General features: G+C 41.2%; 1 protein-coding gene across 2 annotated transcripts; it reads right to left on the reverse strand.

Annotated features, from left to right (window-relative positions):
• Positions 1 to 4,522: 4,522 nt before the first annotated feature.
• Positions 4,523 to 13,798, reverse strand: CDK1 (cyclin dependent kinase 1). Of its 2 annotated transcripts, none has more exons than XM_072871140.1 (8): positions 13,696 to 13,798; positions 12,482 to 12,532; positions 10,880 to 11,036; positions 9,643 to 9,766; positions 9,079 to 9,249; positions 8,336 to 8,499; positions 8,067 to 8,208; positions 4,523 to 4,868 (listed from the first exon to the last, which is right to left on the reverse strand). In XM_072871140.1, the coding sequence occupies exons 2-8, from the start codon at positions 12,516 to 12,518 to the stop codon at positions 4,755 to 4,757; spliced, it is 909 nt and encodes a 302-aa protein (XP_072727241.1). In that variant the 5' UTR covers positions 12,519 to 12,532; positions 13,696 to 13,798; the 3' UTR covers positions 4,523 to 4,754. The 2 variants fall into 2 exon arrangements, with proteins under 2 accessions (XP_072727241.1, XP_072727242.1); XM_072871141.1 differs by lacking the exon at positions 13,696 to 13,798 and adding an exon at positions 12,668 to 12,786.
• Positions 13,799 to 20,419: the final 6,621 nt, after the last annotated feature.

A 20,419-nucleotide genomic window follows, 5' to 3' on the forward strand; every position in this document is an offset into this window, starting at 1 on the left:
AGCCAGGGCAGCTCAGGAGGGGCAGCAGTTCCCAACTCAGCTCTGAGGAGCTTCTGTTTTCCAGAGAAAAAAAAAAAAAACACACCACAAACACACACAACACCACACCAAGTCTTCTCTCCATGAGGTGCTGAAAAGCTTTCTCCATTTTCTCCATTGAAAAAGCATTTAGAAAACTTCTCATGCGTCTTTCACTCTATTCATTGCCTTCAGATCATCCTTTTTCTCTAGCATTATTTCTGGTGCTTGCATTTCTTTTGTCCTGTGCTCTGAGCAGCCTCTTACCTGCTTACAAAGGCCCCTTCTTTCTCACCCATCACAGTTCCTCCTTCAGATCCCCCGCCCAAGAACTCTTCTTGGCCCTCCTCACAAGCGGGGGGGACGACGGGACACGACACACAACACATAGAAATCACATGACTTGAGTGAAAATGTTGTTCTCTTCCAGACAAATCACTAGACCTTTCTGTGCCATGGCCCCTGACTGCTATTCTAAGATGCACATGCTAGTGCAGAACATTCCAACCTATGGGTGGGAAGTGCTAGGTACTAATCTTCCTGGACTTGCCTTCACCTGCAACATTGTCTGTTCTCTTTTATGTAAATTCTTGCATCTCCTACCCCAGTAAATACTGGGCAGAGAATATGATTTGTAACACAACACACACAGCCAATGGGTTTTTAAGAATGAAAGCCTCTGAGAAAATTAAAGATACTTACACTTTCAAAAGCAAACATGACTCTAGAAGTGGCTGACATATGACAGGGAAAATATTTAAAACAAGAAAATAAGCAAGGAAGAGGGATACCACAGTTACCATCAGATTACTTGGGATTGTCAAAGGAGAATCTGGATAAAAGGAAAATGCATGAAGAGATGAGTTCTGCATGTTTGGTAGCAGCAATTTCAGGAAAATATATCTGCTGACACTGTTTCACATCCAGCTGCCATAAGGACACATAAACAATGATAGGAAAACACCCACAAGAAGTCACTAGAAAAGAACAGACTGTAAATGAAACTTTGTTTGAAACAGGCTAAGTCTGCAGCAGATTATGCCTATCAGCTAACCCTGCTCTACCTGTTCAAATTAAAAAGAGGATGGATTCATTGAACACTGCAGCATAAAGGCATTGCTAGAGGTCCTGGCCCAGGAAGGACCACCTCCGACCCTGACATCTGCATCAGCGCTTGAAGAGGTATAGGTTTCTTTTTATACCACCTATTACAGTATTTACCCCATTCAGGGGTTTAGAAAGTAAAGTTCTTCCTCTTTCCTTTGTTCCCTGTAAAATCTCTATTTTTAAGAGCCACTTATTTTAAAAGCAGCAGATGGTAATGCCATATTCTCACTAAAGTGAATTATGTCTGAGTAAAATAAAAGCAGCTGATCTCCGTCTACAAGTATCTAGTAGGTGGTTGGCTATTTTGAAAAGAACAAAGCTTGCTAGCACTTGGAAACTTAAAAAAAACACCAAAACCCTAATTTGAGCCGGTGTAAAATCCTTTTCTTGTGTACACCAAACTTTCATCTGCACTGCTTTTTAGTAGGGTGGAGGACAAGCAAGTCAAGTAAAACAGCAAGTTAATTTTATCGTTCCCTGGTGGGGTTTGCCTGTGTTCTACTAGAAAACACGTTACTGAGCAGCAGCCATAGCACTAGAGGTAATACTGATGCAACATTATAGAACTTCATTTAAAAGCAGTCAGTTCTCAGTTGAAATAAAGCAATTCCATTCCGTCCCCCCCCCAGCCCAGTTCTTACAACATTCAGAAGAAAGCTACTGTAAACTTGTAGAGCTTTTACAGATGCTCACTATCAGTGCAAAAGCCCATAAAGGTAGCTTTAAATTCAACATTGTTACATTATTCAGTAGTAATAACAGTAAGTGGGCACTTAGTACTAAGTTACTTAGTAATTAAGTTACTAAATCTTCTGCACATATAGTTAGGAGAGGGAACAAACACTTAATACATTGACTTCTAGTCACTTCAGAAAAGGTACAGTGTTTTCTATTTTCAGCTAATCATTCTCCATCTGCCACTGGAAAACATACGCTGGCTATTGCCTGGTAGATCCATGTCCAACTGTCAGTTTACTACAGTTCAATTGTCTAAGCATCCCAGTAAAAATTATGAACCAGTGAAACCCTGCCAAGCCCTACAGTGTCCTCAACTGAAGGACAGAAGTAAGGTAGTACTATAACAATTCAGTTCTCACAATACTTAGCCAAAGCACTGTCAATAATTAGGGCTGCCAGTTACTACCCACAGTGCAAGGCACCTCGAGTTCTCACCAGTATAAAATGGAGTTTGAGATGGCCAAAACCTGAGCATCACAAGCCTTCCACATACTAGGTCCAGACAGCAGGGCAATTATGAAGTGTACATGATGTATTTTTCCTTAAGGCAAGTTATATGCATCATTGATAACTTTGCTTAACTATTTCAGAATGGAACTATTGAGTCATGTCTTTGGGTATGATATTCATACCACCTTATCTGACCTCAGACAGTGATGCACAGTGTTACATTCCTTTCCCTGTCCTATTTGCTGGGAGTACTATCATAGTTCGTTCAGGGCTACAGTGGCAGCTGTGTTACACCACCAGTCATAACAGTGCCTGGTTAAACAAGAACGATTGCAGACTTGTACTAAATTATTGTTTAAAATGAAGCTTTCTTTAGAAATTTTAGTCCTGAAATCTTTTAGTTAAGATAAAGCGTTCACTGTATTGCATGAAACCACGACAGACATCAGTACTTACGTGACAAAAATAGGGCTTTATCAGTATTGAAAGCAACAAAAGCCTTGTGTTTGCCTAGCTGAAGTCATCTTCTCCGCACAAAGAACTTAAGTAAAAGTCTGTCCACTACAAAGAGACAAACTAAATGTTAAGGTCCCCAGTATTTGCTTAAACAGATTAACTTCCAATTTTCAGAGCAGTTGCTAGCAGGTTCCCCTTATTTTTCTACACTGATGTAACCAGCTAGCACCAGCAATACTATCCCTTGGCCTGTAAAGTTCGTGTCATTACTACATTCAAAAGCAGATAAATTAGGTCCCTAGTTTAATTTGTCTTGAAATTGCATCTTATCAATGATGTTAATAGAAAGGAGTCAGACATAGCAATCTTCTTCCCTTCCACCTTCAATTAAGTAACTTTCTGTATAAGCAATTCCAAAAAAACCCCCAAAAACACCAAAACAAAACTCTCCTCCTTGGGCTCTCCACTACTAAGTGACTCACATTAAGCTGACAGTATCCAGATACTTCTAGAGATTAAGAACCACCCTGCAGAGAACAATGCTAACACCCCAACTGATAGTTACATCTAGAAATGCTACTTGTTAACAAGAACTAGGTCTAAACACTAATACTTTCAGCTACTCATCAATAGACACAATAAGCAGTGAGGGACAGGATGTCATCATCTCCACTGCTTTTGTTTCAAAGTCTCACTCTTCAGCAACTGTAGGACAGGGCTTTTATAAACCTCGCTGTTTATGAACAGTTCATTTTATTCCTCTCACATGCCTGATTTAGAAACTTAGATACCTTCATTACTATTCCACACTTTGCTGCAAGTTTTGGCCCTAACCAGCGAGTAAAGGAGCACCATGGTGCTTAGATCCAATAAAAACTTAAGACAGACATGCACCCTGCCCCTATTGATATATCTGAAAGCCAATAGAGGTAGCAATTGGAAATCTAACATACAATCATTAGTATATACCTTTGTGAATTTTGTTTGACCTTTTTAAAATATTCTCACCTATAAAGTTAAATGCTGGGGAGCTTTAGAAAGCTGCTTTAATCATGGGAGACTCTGTAGACATATAGCATCTCAGTCTATGATTACAATTCCTAGCAGTCATGTTAAATCAACATTTACTTGATTATTCCTATATGAAGACAGACTAGTTTTCAAATTCAACTCTAATCCAGGGGGCTCTACCTTTAATAAGAGTCAGAGGAGAACTGTATTACTATTAGCAGTTGGAAGGGGCCCTGTTAAGCAGTTACACATTGGTATATAGAGAGTCCATATAAAATGTAACATATCACACCTTAACTGGTCCAGGAGCTGGAACTATGCCAACTCACAAGTTAATATGCCAATGCCTAGGTAAATTCTTGGGCCTTGAAGATAACAGAAAAGCATATAGAGCAAGGATTTTTCCAAATGGTGATTTGCAAATACCTTCAGAAACTCAAACCCTAAAATGAGTTTGTCCATCTACTTGGCTTAAGTGGTAATCTGCAATTCTTCAGTTCAAAAAGATCTCATCTACATGTCCTTTGGTACATTGATTGCCATGCTCAAGTAAAATTTTAAACTGACATTACACTGAAACAACCTCAAACTTCAGAGGAATTTCCTATCATATCAAGAACAGCAATTTAGTAGTTTAGGTTACCTGCTTTTTTTAGACAAGAGGTACCTTACCAGCACATTCCAAAGAAAAGAGAGTCCTTTTGTAGAGCACCCATTCCGGAAATAAGTTCAGTCCTTCACTGGATTTAAAGCTTTATTTATAGAAAGTTCACTGCATTAATGGCAGCAACATTTGCATTGTATTTGAACTCAGAACTAATAGGTTAATATTTACATTTAGATAACACTTAAACCAAAACAAACTAAACACAGCCACGTTTTTAGAGCAGAAAGACAGACATACAAGTTAGACAGACTTGATATTAAAAGTAATCACAATTATTTCATTCTGGTTGATTAAGTCCAAAGGTCTCTTATTTCTTAATCAGATTAGCAGGAAGAGTGGATTTGTCCAAGTCATCGAAATAGGGATGTTTCAAGGCCATTTTGCCAGAAATTCTTTTTGCAGGATCATAAATTAACATTTTCTGGAAGAAAAAGGAAATACATTTACTCCCTCATGAAATGGGAACCAAAATAGTGTTAAATAGGTAGATATTTAACCACAGGAATAATCAAGTAACCATAGAGATAAGTTTTCCCCCCTATGTTCCATGATTTCTCAGAGGGAGAGGTCATTTCCACCTACAAGTCAGCAGTACATCAGTAGTAATGCGTAACATCTCAGAAAGTGAAGAAACATTTATTCTCCCATTCAATAACCAAGCCCATGCATGTATCACAGTACCATATGCACTGAACTAAATCCAGAACCAGGCATCCAAGCAGCAATGATTATTAGTCTCAGCTTCTCTACTAAGGGAAATTAATAAGCTTTAGGCTGTTAAAGCCCAAAATGCTTACAAGCACAAGTGATCCTATGCTTGTTTTGTTAAGCTGACATTGAAGAAACTTGATGTCAAATTGCTTCTACTCAGCTTGGTACAGTGGTTTACAATTAAAACATAAGAGAGTGATCACTCAGTTACAGAATCCTAACAGGAAAGTAGTATACAAGCAGAGAGAACTGAAGAAACCCAGAGTTTGAAAACTTGAGTTTCTTTGCAGTAAGTTACTTCAACTGCTCTCATCAACTTTTATTGACATCTTCAAACAGAGGGGATGCCATAGCCACTAAAATAGCCCCCAGAACTTTCTAGAACAGGCAAGAGATTTGTTTTGCTAGCAGTTTAAAAAAAAAGCATCTACAGTTTATATGATACAGCCAGAGGCCAAAAAGAAGAAAGGAATGAAGCATTTAGCAGTTTTCTACTAGACCTGAACCTAGCAAAATATCTTTGCTTTTATTTCTCCTTACTAAAGGAAAGTACATTTCAAATTCAAGTAATCAGGATTCTACCTGCTGCTTCTCCCCCATCCCCACAATAAATTTATCTTCCAGAAAGAAAAGCTTAACCAGTATTACTCTGCCCAGTATTCAGTCTTGACAGTTAACTATCTTCAGACTTCATCCTACAAGGAGTCTTCCAAGTTGATTTAAACCGCTGAATCTGCATTTATATTCTCTGAACTCTTGCCAAATGCAACACTATCTCTAGATTTAACCTTGTATGTCCAATTTTACCTTAAGTGACAGGTTCCCATTAGCTATACCCCAGAACAACAGTATCCTCTAGCTAATACTGATATCAAAGGTTCTTTTAAAATCAACTCAGGCAAAAAAAAGGGCAAATTTCTCTGAAAAAGGGATGCTGTGAGACTATAGTACTTCAGCCACTAGATTAAGTGACCATTTCTTCTCTGAGAAGTCTGGAACATAGTTTTTCTTGAAACTTAGTGTCTGATAGACCAAAGCTTTTGATGACAACCATCAAATGCTTTGAAATGCTTGGCCACAGAAGTTACTTAGCTTATGAAGGTCTTAAGCTTACAACCTCACTCAAGCAATTGTTCATAACACAAGAATATGTAACCCCTTTTCAAAGATAGCTATTTTACATACTACTGCCATCTGCAATAGTTTATAGAGGAGAAATAAATATTTTCATTGACACATCTGAGCTTGTGCTCTAGAATGAAATATTCAGTTTTGCTGCCTTTAAAGTTATATTACTGCTTCAGGCTTAAAAGTGCCATAGGAAACTTAAATGGATTCCAGATTCCCAAGAATTCAGCCATACCACTGTCACCAGGCATTAATAGGAAGCTAAAATTTCAACATTTATTAATTTAAGGCAAAACTAGACAAGATTTTACAGAATTTAATATGATTTGAGATAAGCATTGTGGCTTATCTCACTATTTGAGGAACTAGTAATTTTTGCCTTTAAAATCAATGTTTTGGACTGCTGCTAATACACAAAGAAACCACAACTAAGCTCAGATGAGTATTTAGCAGGCCAGTTACATGACTGTATCAACAACATTCACTTGCCTGGTCATCTGATTTTAGTTTGCAAATACAATCAGTAACAATTCTACTTCAAACTGATTTAACAGTGATGCTGTCAGAGCAATTATTCCCAGCTTAAGTCAGTTATCTCTGTAAAACAATACTGCTACAAGGTTCAGAGAGCTATCCAAAACAACTATATGTTTAATAAATGTTGTTTGAGTTGTCAGTCTGAACTGTGGTTCTGTTCTCAAAGAAAAATTGTGAGAAATTGTGGTCATCTGAGCTTCTTGGGTAACACCTCTTCAGAGCATTTTCCCATGGCCATACGAATATAGGTAATAAACTACTTTGTGACTGCTTAAAAACATGAGCCAGCTACACAGGTAATTGCTGTATGAGGTTCCCCTTGTACCAAGATGGTTCTGAAGTTTCAGCTTACCTTAAGACACAGAGCACCCACCCCACACCCCCATATGCAATTCTGCACTGTATAAATGAAGCTTTAGGATAAGTCACCAAGGTACATTCTTATACTTAGGTGCATCTAAGATCACACCTAAGATGTGATCTAAATTAGTCCACAGCAGCAGCACGAGCTGGAAGAGCACTAACAGAAAAGCCTGCTGAATAACTTGTCAAATAAAAGCTTAGTGTGGTACTTCAACTGCATGTCCACAGAACTAAAGTAGACTCACACTAGACACAAAACATACCAATTAAGAGTTAATCCACCACAGCCAAAAAACTTTAACTCAAAATTTAAAGGCACTTGAGACAGACAGTACAGACTGACTTAAACTAACCCCTAGTTTCACAGCTAATCAATAAATTCAGCTGTTTCCATGATTGTTTATTCAGTTAAGACCACCATGAAAGCTTAAACAAGATGAGCCCACCAAGATTAATCCACATGCTATCATAAAAGAAAAACATTCCAACTGGATCAGCAGTCATACAGCAACATCATAATCAGTGCTGGCACCAGGAAGGTGACAGCTACAGCTTGTGGGCAGGAGCCTTCACTTAGACCTGTTTGTAAAAGCTCATCCTTGCTTTCAAGTTGTAACCTGGCTTATTAGTATAAAAAAGCTGAGGCATAATTTCTTAATGAGAAGAAAAGTAGTCTAGTCATCTATTATTTATGAAAGAAGTGAGTGAATGTCACAGAAGGTGTCAGTTCTACAGGAACAACAGACCATATCACCGCTGATAGTTTGAAGATCTGTATCATCGTTCTAGCCAAGACTGATTAGTATAGCTTTATGTATTCTAGAGTATTTGAAACGACCTGTTCAGTTTCGTAATCAGCAGTTTAAGAAGGACTACTTACAGACAGCAGATCGAGTCCATCTTCATCTAAGTTTTTGACATGTGTTCCCAGGCTGCCAGGTTTCCATTTTGGGAATGTGTTTTTATAATCTTGCAGGGATTCCACTTCAGGCCATACCTCATTGTTGGGGGTACCTAAAGCTCTATGCAAGCATAAGCAAAATACTGAGCAGTTTAGTCTGAAATCTCTATGCACTATGATTTTAGTAAGTGCACAGCACTGTTGTGCAATGCTGCACAAGTAGCAAGGAAAGGTTCAGCCTGACATACCTGAAAATTCTGAAGAGCTGGTCAATCTCTGAGTCCCCATGGAAAAGTGGCTTTTTAGTTGCCAGCTCAGCAAATATGGTACCTATGCTCCATATATCTACAGGAGTAGAGTAACGAGCAGATCCCAGCAACACCTCTGGAGACCTGTACCACAGTGTCACTACCTATTGAAAAAGGGAATTTTTTTATAAGTTTATAGAATCAGGTCCCCTAATCGACTGCAAGCACAATGGCTCATTCATTATTAAGCAGCATTCACAGTTTTTTTGGTTAAAATAATAGCTGGTGCTAGAAGTTCTAGTGAAAATACTAGTTTCAAGCTTCACTTACAGATAAGCATAACAAACTCAATTGCAGTAGCTTCTACTGCAAGCAAAGCAGTTGCCTACACTACTTCCCAAAGAGCAGGAAGCCTTTAGCACCTAGCCACTAAAACCCTCAAACTCGAGTACTTTGTGAAGCAAAAATGCCCTTACAAGACGGTGAGCAACAAGTTCTGGCCCATCTGATTCATTGTCAAGGTAACAGTGGGATTCATAAGATGCTTTGGAACCTTCGAGTAAAACCACAGTCAGGGAGATGGAAAGCCATTGAATAAAACAAAACCAAAATATAATTTTGATACTGTTAGTTTATGACTTCAAAAGCTCTGTGATTCTTTTTTAGCTGTTTCGTATTCAGTTATTACCAGGAAGCTAGTATGCATTTTCCAAATCACCAAGAGGATGTTCCAACTCACTCACTTCATGAGTGTATACCCGCACAGGAATTCCAAAGGCTCGAGCCAATCCAAAGTCCGCCAGTTTAATCACTCCCTTGTCATCTATTAAGAGATTCTGAGGTTTTAAGTCTCTGTGCAGAACTCTTCTTGAATGGCAGAAGACAATACCTTGCAAGATTTGATACAAGTAACTCTGTAGGAAGGATGAAGTGGGAGAAAAAGAGTAACCTTTAGTACAAGTTAGCATTCTGCAACATAAAGCTGTTCCCTCACATTAGCTCTCCCCATAGTAGTAGGAAATGGAGATCCAAACCATTGCAGATATTGAGTTATTATCAATCATAAAGCCACACAAATTCATTATTTACTTAAGCTTAGTTTAAGGCATTTTAATTTCAGTAATTAAAAGAATTTGAAGTGGCATTTGAGAGCAAAGCTCACATTCATCTTATTATCCACAGCTGCTTCTTTAACCTTTCATTTCTCCTCAAGGAGATAATTATACTGAAAATAAGAGCTGCTTATAGCTTTGTAGGTCATCTTCTTTAGATTAATTTCTCTCATATTAAGAAATTGTCCTCATTACCTTAACACGTGAACGATCCAAATATTGGCCAGATGGAATAGTATCCAAGTATTTCTTGAGATCCATGGAAAGGAATTCAAAGACAAGGTACAGTCTTGAATCCTGCATAAGAACATCCTGAAGACTAAAAATTGAGTACACAATCAACCCCATTGCAAAATGCATGGACTCATGGTTACATTTCCCCTCTCAACAAGGATAACAAGCTGAATTTCCAGGTTCCTGTTATGAAAGCCTTAAAAAGCTTTCAGTCTTCAAAGATTAACAGACTTAGCAAGTTACACTGTCATCTGGAAAACGAAGTATATCTGAAATAGCATTGGACTGAGATAAGCACTCTATATGCTTCCTCTTAAACTTATGTTCCCTCATGCCTAGTATCAGACACAGGAAGTCTGAGGAAAAAATATTGTTGCCTTTAAAAAAGGCTGTGGGCATTGGTGCCTAGCTTCCGTTTAAAGCTGGCTTATTACAGCAGAGCCTGAATTACTAGGAGGGTTTAACGGAGTATTATAATAGGAACCTAGCTGGTACAGTGGGATTTGCACAGGTTTAAGTATCTCCTTCATCCTTAATAGATTATAAGGGTTCCTAAACCCAAGCATACATACATTGAGACACTAGATAGCTGGAACTTGGGCAGTTTTAAGGCACATTAGAAATAAAGTATTTTGCTGCATCAAAGAGCAAGTAAATATTTTGTGGGGAAGACAATAGCTGCGATCAATTCTACATGCCAAGTAGTCACTAGTAGAAGTTTCTCTCATACATCAGATGTGCCAGCTATGACAGCATCATAATGCAACACGTAAATCTCTGCTACAAAACAGCAAGGAAGTGATTGATGACAGAGGCTCACATAAGAAGACTAAGGTCAAATGGTCTATTCCAAGGCGGCAAATAAAGTTCTGAGACTGACTAAAGTAACAGCTTCAACCAGTTTTCATGAGGTACACTGTCTCCATTCTGACAGTAACCACTCTGAAGATAATTTACATAAGTTACAAAATCAACAAAAACTTGTTTGATTCCTAGAATGGGAAGAGGCAGCATGAGGAAGTCTTAATTAGAAAACTGGCATAAACATAGGATTTGGGACTATAGGTATTTGCTGCAAAGCAGACGCTGTGTTAAGCAGAGTACCTCTCACCTCACTAGAATGGTGGAAAAATAATTTCTTATCTGAAGGGACCTAGTGGCCTTCAAAGAGTTTAGCTAAATACCAGTATATGCATACCAGACTATATTGGGATGATGCAGCTCTTTTAATAAAGAAATTTCTCGGATAGCAGTACTTGGAACACCTTCCTCCTCACTTTCTAGACGTATTTTCTTCATTGCAACCACTTGGCCTGTGGTTTTGTGCCGACCTTTATACACAACACCATAGGTACCTGAACAAAAAGACAGTGAAACGCATATAGGAAATCGCAGCTTCAGGTACAGATAAGTCATTGCAAATAAGAATTGCTAACATAGGCAAGAGTCCTTGCAATCAAGTATTTTTTGTGTAAGAATTTGGCTTGATTAAGAACTACTACTTAGTTTTGGCAGTTTAACCATGCAATAGTTATGTTTGTTTAAAGCATGCCACCCATAAACAGTATAATTTGTTAGGACAGGGTACCTAGTAGCCTAAGTGTGAAACTTGAATATTTGGAAGATGTAGTTGTAAAATAAGATACTATTTGAGTTTCAGGTTGATTAGCTTTCAGGCAAGATCACTATACTTCTTCATCCCCAAGGGGTTATGATTTTGCCATTGATACATCATATTAAAAGGTTAAAAGCTTAGCTGCAAAAAAGTAGTGCTCCCTTTGCAACCAGAGACCTATCCATCCATTGGTCAGATCTATAGAAATACCTCTAGCACAATCCTCAGTGCAGGAGAGAGGGTAGTGCTGTGGGTCTCAGCAGAAGCTAAAATTGGAACCAGTAGTAAATCTCAAATCAATAATCTATTTTAATCAGTGTTCACAGAAGTAGAGCCCTCACAAACTAAGACAATTTAAGTATTCTCTTTTCACCCTTCTTGAAGCATTAATCACTCAGATTAAGCTCAAACAAACTAGTTTCTTTCAGGAAGAAAGAGATTCACACACAAGGCATCAGTTACAAAGCTTTGTTGTAAGATCCAAGCCCATACATTTTGCAATTACCTTAGAGAACACCTTCTCAGAATAACATACTGGAAATTCTCAAGTCTACATAAGGCTAAAGCATTATAAAACACACTGTCTTTACATTTAACATAGGCTGGGTTCCAGTGAAAGGGGGGTTGTGACTAACATCTGCATTGAAGCAGTCTTCTTAGTGCTTTATAGCAAATTCGTTGTTAAAATTCACTTCTCCACAGAGGTTTACAATCTGCTCTTTTCCTTGACAAGCATAGTGACTGGCAGAACAAGCCACAAACCACTACTCCCTACCAGCAGCTCCAAGCAAAATAAAATACCATGCAGTACCACTTGAGGAGCAACTGGTACACAAGTTCATATACAAAGGAATGGAGGAGCTTCCTAAATTGTAAATCTGGTTTCAGGCCTCAGAACATATTTTTTTCCCTCTTGGAGGAAAATTAGACCATTAGCCATCAATATGAAGGCAGATGCTTCTCAACACTGATCAGTTGTTTCAAATAGACCATGTAATCTTCAAAAGAAGGGCAGTCTGAAAGCTTTTACATATAGAGATAATTACCACAGTTAACCACAGGCTTATTTTGCCAGTTAGTTGAATCTCAGTAGTTCCTCTAATAAGCCAGAGTGCCCAGAGCTTCTGTGACACTTGGTGACTCAAACTGTGGAGCATTACAAGGCTCATGGTTCTCCATACTTACCTTCCCCAATCTTCTCTATTTTTGTGTAATCATCCATTGCTACGGTTATCCCTGAAATTAACAGCAGAAAAAAAACATGAGGGTGAATGGTTGCTGTCCTGAACACAGCCAAGTCACTGAAACTATGCCAGGTCTTTAGTAGCTAGTTTTGTCTTGCATAATTAGGATGTAACATGGAACACTTACCATTCTCAGCAAAAACACAGGTTTTTATTCAAGTTTCCAAGTGAAAGACTACATCCCAAAGTATGATTAGGTATGAACTCAAAGGAGAAAGACACTTTTGTGAAGAAAGCTCCTCCAAGCAACTGAAAAAACACACCCTACTCATTAGTTTTATGTAGTTTCTCATTAGCAGGAACCCTACTGTCTAAAATCACAAGGTTTGATGCTAGCAACGTAAGGGAACACCAGCCCCATATCATTTGATAGGTACACAGCACAGTCTTCAGAGCTACAAACCTAAGCTATGTTAACGGGCACAAGATACTAGAAGGCGTTATAGCACCTGGTGAGACTGGCAGTTCACACCTTCTGTGCTGCTCTTGACCTCCTTCATTGAGCACAGCTGAATTTTAATACCAGGTTCGGAAGCATACGAGGTAACGAGCCAATCTGTAGTTACCTACAGCCCCAGAGGAGGTTTCCGAGTTCAGGCAGTCGCTAAGCAAGCGAGGATGGGCAGCCAGCGCTCGCCCCTAGCCCGCTAACCGCGCAACCAAGGTCAGGAGCACGCTTCCATTGCGGTCCAACTCCTGCCCCGCTGTCACAGGTCGCATCACCTCGAAACCGCCCCCAGTACAGGGCCCAGCGAAGGGAGAAGCCCCGAGTAGCCGCTCGAGGAGCTGGAGCCCTGCCCACCTCCCTCCCAGGTCTCAAGGGCGATGTTGCCCCGATCAGGAAGGGACGGGGGGCCGCGGCGTGCCCCAGCACACCGCTCCCCGGCCGGCGGAGCGAGGATAAGCGCGGCAGAAGCGGAGAAAGAGCCAACCCCGCGCCGCCCTGCCAGCTACTCGCCCCGCTGCCGGGCCGGGCGGGGAGCGGCGGGCTCAGCCCGCGACCCAGCGCGAGAGAACAACCACCTCCCCCCGCAACCGTTACACAGCTGCGCGCACCAACGGCCGCGGAAAAGCGGCTCCCCAGCCCCTCCGCAGGCCCCGCGCCGGGCTGCAGGCCCCGCACCTTCCCTCCAGCGCCCCGCCGCTCCCCCTCACCTGAGCCGCCGCCGAGCCCACTCCCCGCCGCAAGGACGTCCCCGGCCTCGCTCAGGGGCGGGCACGGCGCATTCGAACTAGCCGCGCGCCGCCGCGCTCCGCCAATGGCGCCGCGCTGAGATGTTCAAAGCGGCCAATCAGCGCGCGCCGCTCCGGCGGCGCCAAAGCGAGGCCGAAAGGCGGATTCTGCCTCCGCGGTAGAACCGGTGCGGGCGGGCGCGGCAAGCCCAGGGCGCGCCGGGCGTCCGCTTGGTTCGCGGCTGATGCGAGGAGAGGCAGGAGCGCTGGCGCGGGTGGTTCCCTGTGGTCTAAAGCCTTTTTGCCCAAATGGCGAGATACGAGGGTACTCGTGCAATGAGTTGTGCTGGGGCCGTGCTAATGGGCAAACTGGTCGCTGCTCAAATAACACCTTGGGCTGTTTGCATGGTATGGGGAATATAATCACATTTGGATCAAGCTAAGCTTGTGGCTGCAGCTGCTCCTTTTAATCAAGCAAGTCTTTTAGATTTAGATGCTGCGGCAGGCCAAAGAGTAAATTCATTATTTCTGGCTGCAAGGGTGCTGATCTGTGAAGTACTGCTGTGACTTTCGAAGCTGGTTTTAAAGTACACACATTAATAAAAGGTCATTGAGTAACTTCATTCCCCAGAAGCCGGGACATATGTCTGTAGGCAAATTAAAGTTCTGTATCACTGCTCCCAGATTAAGAACAATTAGTCCCTATGCTATTACAGCTTCTGAAAGAAGGGTCACGGATGTAACTAGAGAGGCATCTGCGGGCTTTGCTCAGGGAGTGCTCTGGCAGATGCAACCTCATTCCATCAGTACCCTGGGAAGTAGTAACGCAATACACTTACATTAAAAAAAAAAAAAGCCTGGGAAAATACTATTCCAAACATTGCGAAACTATGTTATTTAGAAACTTCGATGCTAAATAGCTTTGCAAAGCAGATGTGTTTCTAGTTCTATAGGTCTTTCCCCTACAGGATAGTTTCACTGTGGATTCTGTGATGCTGCTGACCCACTGTGGCACCCGTTTCTCATCGGCACCGACAGTCCTGAGCCAACGCACTCCTGTGGAAACCCACGGTCCCTGCAGGAATAAGATACAAGCACCACTCCACATTGTTGAAGTAACTGCATTTTTTAATTACTTCATTGCCCTGGTTTACAACTTCCTTGAAGGATGGCACTGCTGCTCCTCTTAAATGTAAGCAGGGCAGGTTGCTGTATACAAAATCATACAGCTTCTCCCCTAAAAGCATTTCTTTGGGAGGCTGATTGAGCAGGCAGGATGTTCACAGTGCGCTTCCTGCTTCTCTTCCCTAGCCCGTGGCAAAGGCAAGAGGCAGCTCGTCCAGCTCCTCCCTCCAACACACACACGTTTCAGGGGTAAAAATCCTCCCCTTTCCCCTCCCTCCTGGGGAATTTTTGCAGCATATGGTGCGCACGCTCACAGGTTTCTGTTTACCTTGTATCATGTATTCCCAGCACTTGCTGGAGATTTACCTGCCTAGAACAAGGCTTTTGTATCTCTGGGAAGTCCCAGATGGAAATACGGCCTCCCATCTTGTGCAATTCATAGGAAAAGAGTCCAACACGCTCTGCCCTGCACAGCCACAGAGAAACTCTTGGCTATGTGTGTAACAAGTCCAAGACAGCCAGAACAGCCCAGGCTCGGTAATGGATGTGGTGGACCAGCTGCACAGCTCAAGCAAAGTGTGTGTGACATGGCCCTCGGGCCTGCCTCTGCACGGGCAGCCCTGTCAGGCTCTGCATGCTCCACAGCTTTGGGGGGATTCTTTTCCATAGCCAGCACAGGACCAGGGCTACTGTTGCCGACTCTGCTGAACTGATCCTTGTCCAGAGACCTTAGGAAGGTGCCCAAAGTCCACCTTTTCCTTCAGATAAAAAGAAAACATGTCTGGGAAATCCCAGACATATAGTAACCTTAGTTAACTTGGGGGGGGAGGGGGAGGGGATAGCGGTATCATGAACATTTAGTACTATAAATTAATATAAAGTGTATTAAAATATATACAGCTTATATTTATATAAAAAAATATACTGTGTCTGAAAGTACTGAATACACTGATCTGAAATTTCTTGAAAGCGACATTTTCCTTTTTTTCTGGCTTTAACCAGCTTTAGTTTAAATTTACAGAAATATTTCTTAGTTGTGCTCATACAGTCATTTCTGTTGGACACTAACCATTCATTCTCAGAGTGCTCACTGAATTTTCAAATTCTTTGAGAATACGTCTTTTTCCGTATACCCCATTGCCTCATGAGTTTTGAGTGGTGAAGACCAGGAGGCACCAGAAGGAAAGCTGGTCAAAGGAGAAGAGCTGTCTCTTACACAAGAGGCCAGTAGCCCTACTTCTCTTTCACACGCGAGGAGGCTGCTCCGTGAGCCAGCAGCGTACAACGCTGTGATCTGTGCAAGGTGGTGGTCCCCTCGACTGGTGCCCGAGATGACAAGTTTAGCCTTTTCTGATACCTTTACAAAAAACCTAGGAGGTAGATGGCTTTGAGATCTGTCTGATTGCTGTTGCACTCAAAGCCCAGCATAACTGCCCCTGCCTTCACATCTGCTCTTGTGACTCTGCCTCAGTGCACAAATTGTGCTGGCTTAATCAAAGGTAAGCAGGTCAGGGAAATTATTTTGCCGCGGTCTCTATGTTCGGTGGACTAGCAGCTGTGTACCAACACCTTATAGCAGCAGAGAATGCTGTTGTGTCCAGTGGTTTCCTTCAAGAACAGCGGAGGTTGCTTTGCCCTTAGCGCGTGCTAAGAGTGCACAGTGGCCATGACAGTGGGTGTTGACCGAAAGCAGCTTAAGCCAAATTCAGCTTGTCCCTGTCACTTCACAGCGCAGCTGTGCATGGCATAACTCCGCGTACACTGACAGAGGTGCTACGTGCTCCGTGCCCACACTCTCCATGCTCACTTTCTCTGACCTTCTCTGTATAACAGTAAGCTCTAGCTAGCTTGCTTATAAGGCAGAGTACATGTAAATATATACCTGTCATGGCATTAATTTGACAAATATTAGACTGACTCTTCTGCTTACCTAGTGTTTTCCTCCCCCTTGCTGTTGTCTGCGTATCCTTAAGATATAAATCGTTTCCTTTCTGACTGGATAGTGCTTATCTTGGGTTGATCATTGCTTTAGACGTGGCAGTAGCTAATGATACTGCTTGAGACGAGTGATACAACTACATTTGTATTGACTTTTGTGTTTGAAGGGATTTACTGCTCTCCTTGAAGCAATAGTAGCAGTGAGCCTGCTGACAACTGAGTCAGAGATGTACAGATGTAGGAATCCCTAGGACTGCTGCTCCCCTTTACAGCAAAACATGGATCCAGGTGCAAAACCAAGGGAAAGCTCAAAGGCAAACAGCAAAGGAATCTAGGCCTACCTTGACAACACAACGTTAATTACCATTTTATTCATATAAATGGGCAAAGGGCACATATATTAAAACCTCTTCGGCATCCAAAACTTCCACTTGCTTGAACTGCAATGTTATTTGTGCAAGGCATATAGGATCAGGCCCAAATGCCAAGTGCGGATTATAGTATTACAGTTGTATTCATGGCTGAGAATCCAGTGTAATACTCTGAACAACTCCTTCTATGCTGAGTAGAGGGCAGCTGCAAGAGCCAATATCGTCTTGTCTTTTGTATATTGATCATATTCTCCTCAGCAATAACATCACTGTAAGGAAGAGAGAAAGTGTACTCTGTCTTTTACATAATGATGTGATTAAAAAAGGTCAAATGCTTTGTGAATACCAATGAGGGTATCTAAAATAGATTGTGTTCATTGTACTCAGAAGCAGATAAATACAAACATTGATTGGCTTCTTTAACATTTATTAAAAACAAAAGATTATTTTGTTAGTATGACAATGGAAAAAGTACAGTAGGAGAGATTTAGTAACATTTAGGAAAGCAAGATAATATTAGAGGGATAATATCTCTTTAATGCACAGCTCAGGTGATGCATTTAACCTGTTAAATGCCTCCTGTTATGCAGGACAGTTCCCACTATCAAGAAATATGGAGAACTCCTCTGCTGTTCTTACCCTGTATTAGCATTTTGACAGGATGCCAGAAAGCAAAAAGCTCCTGAGAACTTTTTGAAAATAAAGCAAAAGGATGGAAGCTACTAAGAAAAAAGAATTAAATTGTCACTGTCTCCTGAAAGCATGAATATAAATATTTAAAATACATTTAAAGTACTTGAATTTAGGTTCAAATCATTTTTAAGTATCATTTTTTGTAGCATAGTGAGTAGCATGGACTAAGCCACTTTACTTAAAAAACCCAAACATTGATATGATTACAATAATGAAAATATCATAAAATATCCCTTCATTTCAAATAATGAAATGGTAGATAGAAGGAAATGTCAGTGTGGTGGTTATTCATAGGCTTGTATTTTCCTGGAGGAAACCTTGGCTGAATTTGAAATCAGGGGAAGTTTTACCATGAACTTTACAGCAGCACACGAAGAGGAGGGAGCAGAGAGCGAGGTGTGCAGGGAGCTTGGGGGAGGGAGCAGAGGGATGTGCAGGGTCCCCAGGGAACGCATTGGGGTTGGCCTCTAGAGACTGAAACTTGGGCAATCCCTGGATGTAAAGTCTGAACCCTTCCCTCAGCTCTGGCTTTGCTGAACTCCTGTCCCACAGTAGGGAATGCTTCACTGTCACTGGAGCTCTTCCTTTACCATGGGACACACAGCTGGTTACATACAAACCTCTAGAGAAATACCTACAAACACCCAACCTGGATTTTATTTTAATAATTGTAATTAAATGAGAAAGGTGAACAGGGCATATGTACCAATCAGGGAAAAGAAAAAGAAAAAGAAATAAAAAAGCACCTTTTGTTTCTCTAGAACATCTGGGCAAAAATCCAGGCTCTACCGAAGTCATTGGCAAAACTCCCATCAACTTCAGCTGGGCAAAGCTTTCACCTGACCCTGTAAAATCAACCTGCGGAAAAGGTGGCTGCTTCCTGATTTTAGTTTTTGCATTTCACGTGGCTTACAAGCTAAGAAGAAAAATGGCAGAACCCAATAAACTGCCTTTTAATTGCTGTTTGGATGTATGAGAGCAGGAGAGGTGCATTCGGAGTTACATTTGGAGTTCAGCCCTCAGCCCTGCTGCAGGTGAGCAGTCCCCCATGGCTGGAGGAGACTGGTTTTGAGGTAAACGTGGAGGGCTGGTTAGCAGAGCCCTCCAGCTGAGCAAGGCAATCTCAAGGCCCATTCCCTTAGGCTTTGTCTAAATTTAAGGCTCTGTCAGTATAGCTGTAGCAATATAACTCTATCAGCAACCTTCCTCAGGTGGAGGCAATTACACTAGCTAAAAATCCGTTTGCTGGTATAGCTGTTTCATTTCAACAAATAATACTCTTTTTTCCAATTACCTCAGGTTTTCTCTGCGCTCCTTATCTGTTTATCCTTTTTCATCTTACGACAACCACCTGCTACTCTGCTCTATCAGATCAAATGCACTGCAATAGCACATTTAAATTCTAAACCTCGTTAGGGAAGCCTGACCTAAAACCTCTCCTGAAGTAAGGGAAGTTAACTTTTTCTTCCCTCTGGGTATCATTCCAGCTGCCAAAAAAGAAGGTATACTCTTCCAGGTGAGAGTGTAGATGAGACAAGTGAGGTATGTAAGCCTGTGGAAAAGGACTCGGGATTTACATGTACACATCACATTTCAATTTATTTAAAAATTCCTCCTCCTATCAATTGTGAGAGTAGAATTACAAAACACTTTTCACTTCAAGTAAAAATTATTTTTTTCTCTTAAGGTGTTATTTTCTTTTACAATTTGCTAATTCCATTTAAGTCTTTATAATTTTCCTTCCCAAAGAGTGATGGAAGGTGGTATGCAGTGATGGTGTGGTATGTGAGTTGTATAAAAATAGCAAGTGGCCCAGCCACAGAGCTGCTAATTGCCGCTGCCAGCGATAGTACCGCTCGTCGGTAACGTGACCAGCCTCGCTTCACGCTTTCTTTTAGCCAATGTGGAGGTTGTGATCCTTTTTTCCCTGTCTCCTCTGGCTCCCGGTTCCCTGAGTGGGCTGAGGAAATGAGTCACATCCAAAATAAGAGGGATGAAGACATTCTGGGGAATTAACCTCTCTATATGAGACACAGCCAAGGTCTTTGGTTAAATATTTTTATTTGGCTCTGTATACAAAGGAAAAAGTATACACCTTGAGGGGAGAGTGACAAGCAATTAGTTACACAGTATCACAAAGATGTATAAACACCTATAGTCAGTTTACACAGCTGGGTATCCAGTTTGTACATTGCACCTACAGCACTAAGGCCCATGGTAGTAAAAAGTAACTGGATTAAGCTGTTATGAGCAGTATTTCTCGGTAAATTAGCGCTTAATAGCATTTGTTGTGTTTAACTGTTGCTAATTGGTAAATCAAGTTCTAATGAAAACAGGAAAATAGGTCGATGCACCAGAACAGGCTTTTGAGGGGGGAGGAAAACTAAGATGATGGGATAAAGTCATTTAAGTCAAAATGAAAATAATCTTAATTGCTTTTACAATACTTTCACAATTTCAAGTCTTGTGGTAAAACACACTTTAATAAGATCAGTTAAAATATTTTATTAGACACTTGAAGACTGTAAAAATGAAGAAAAAGTACAAGCAGAACTACTGGTTTGATCAGTGCAGCAGCT

This window comes from Ciconia boyciana, chromosome 8, assembly GCF_034638445.1.
Source record: "Ciconia boyciana chromosome 8, ASM3463844v1, whole genome shotgun sequence".
NCBI lineage: Eukaryota > Metazoa > Chordata > Aves > Ciconiiformes > Ciconiidae > Ciconia > Ciconia boyciana.

Excerpts from the sequence above, each read along its gene's own strand:
- CDK1 (XM_072871140.1), bottom strand. The coding sequence starts at position 12,518 with ATGGATGATTACACAAAAATAGAGAAGATTGGGGAAG. Across the intron at positions 11,037-12,481 it reads AATAGAGAAGATTGGGGAAG|GTACCTATGGTGTTGTGTAT; the intron begins GTAAGTATGGAG and ends CTTTTTGTTCAG. Across the intron at positions 4,869-8,066 it reads ATGGACTCGATCTGCTGTCT|AAAATGTTAATTTATGATCC; the intron begins GTAAGTAGTCCT and ends TTTTTCTTCCAG.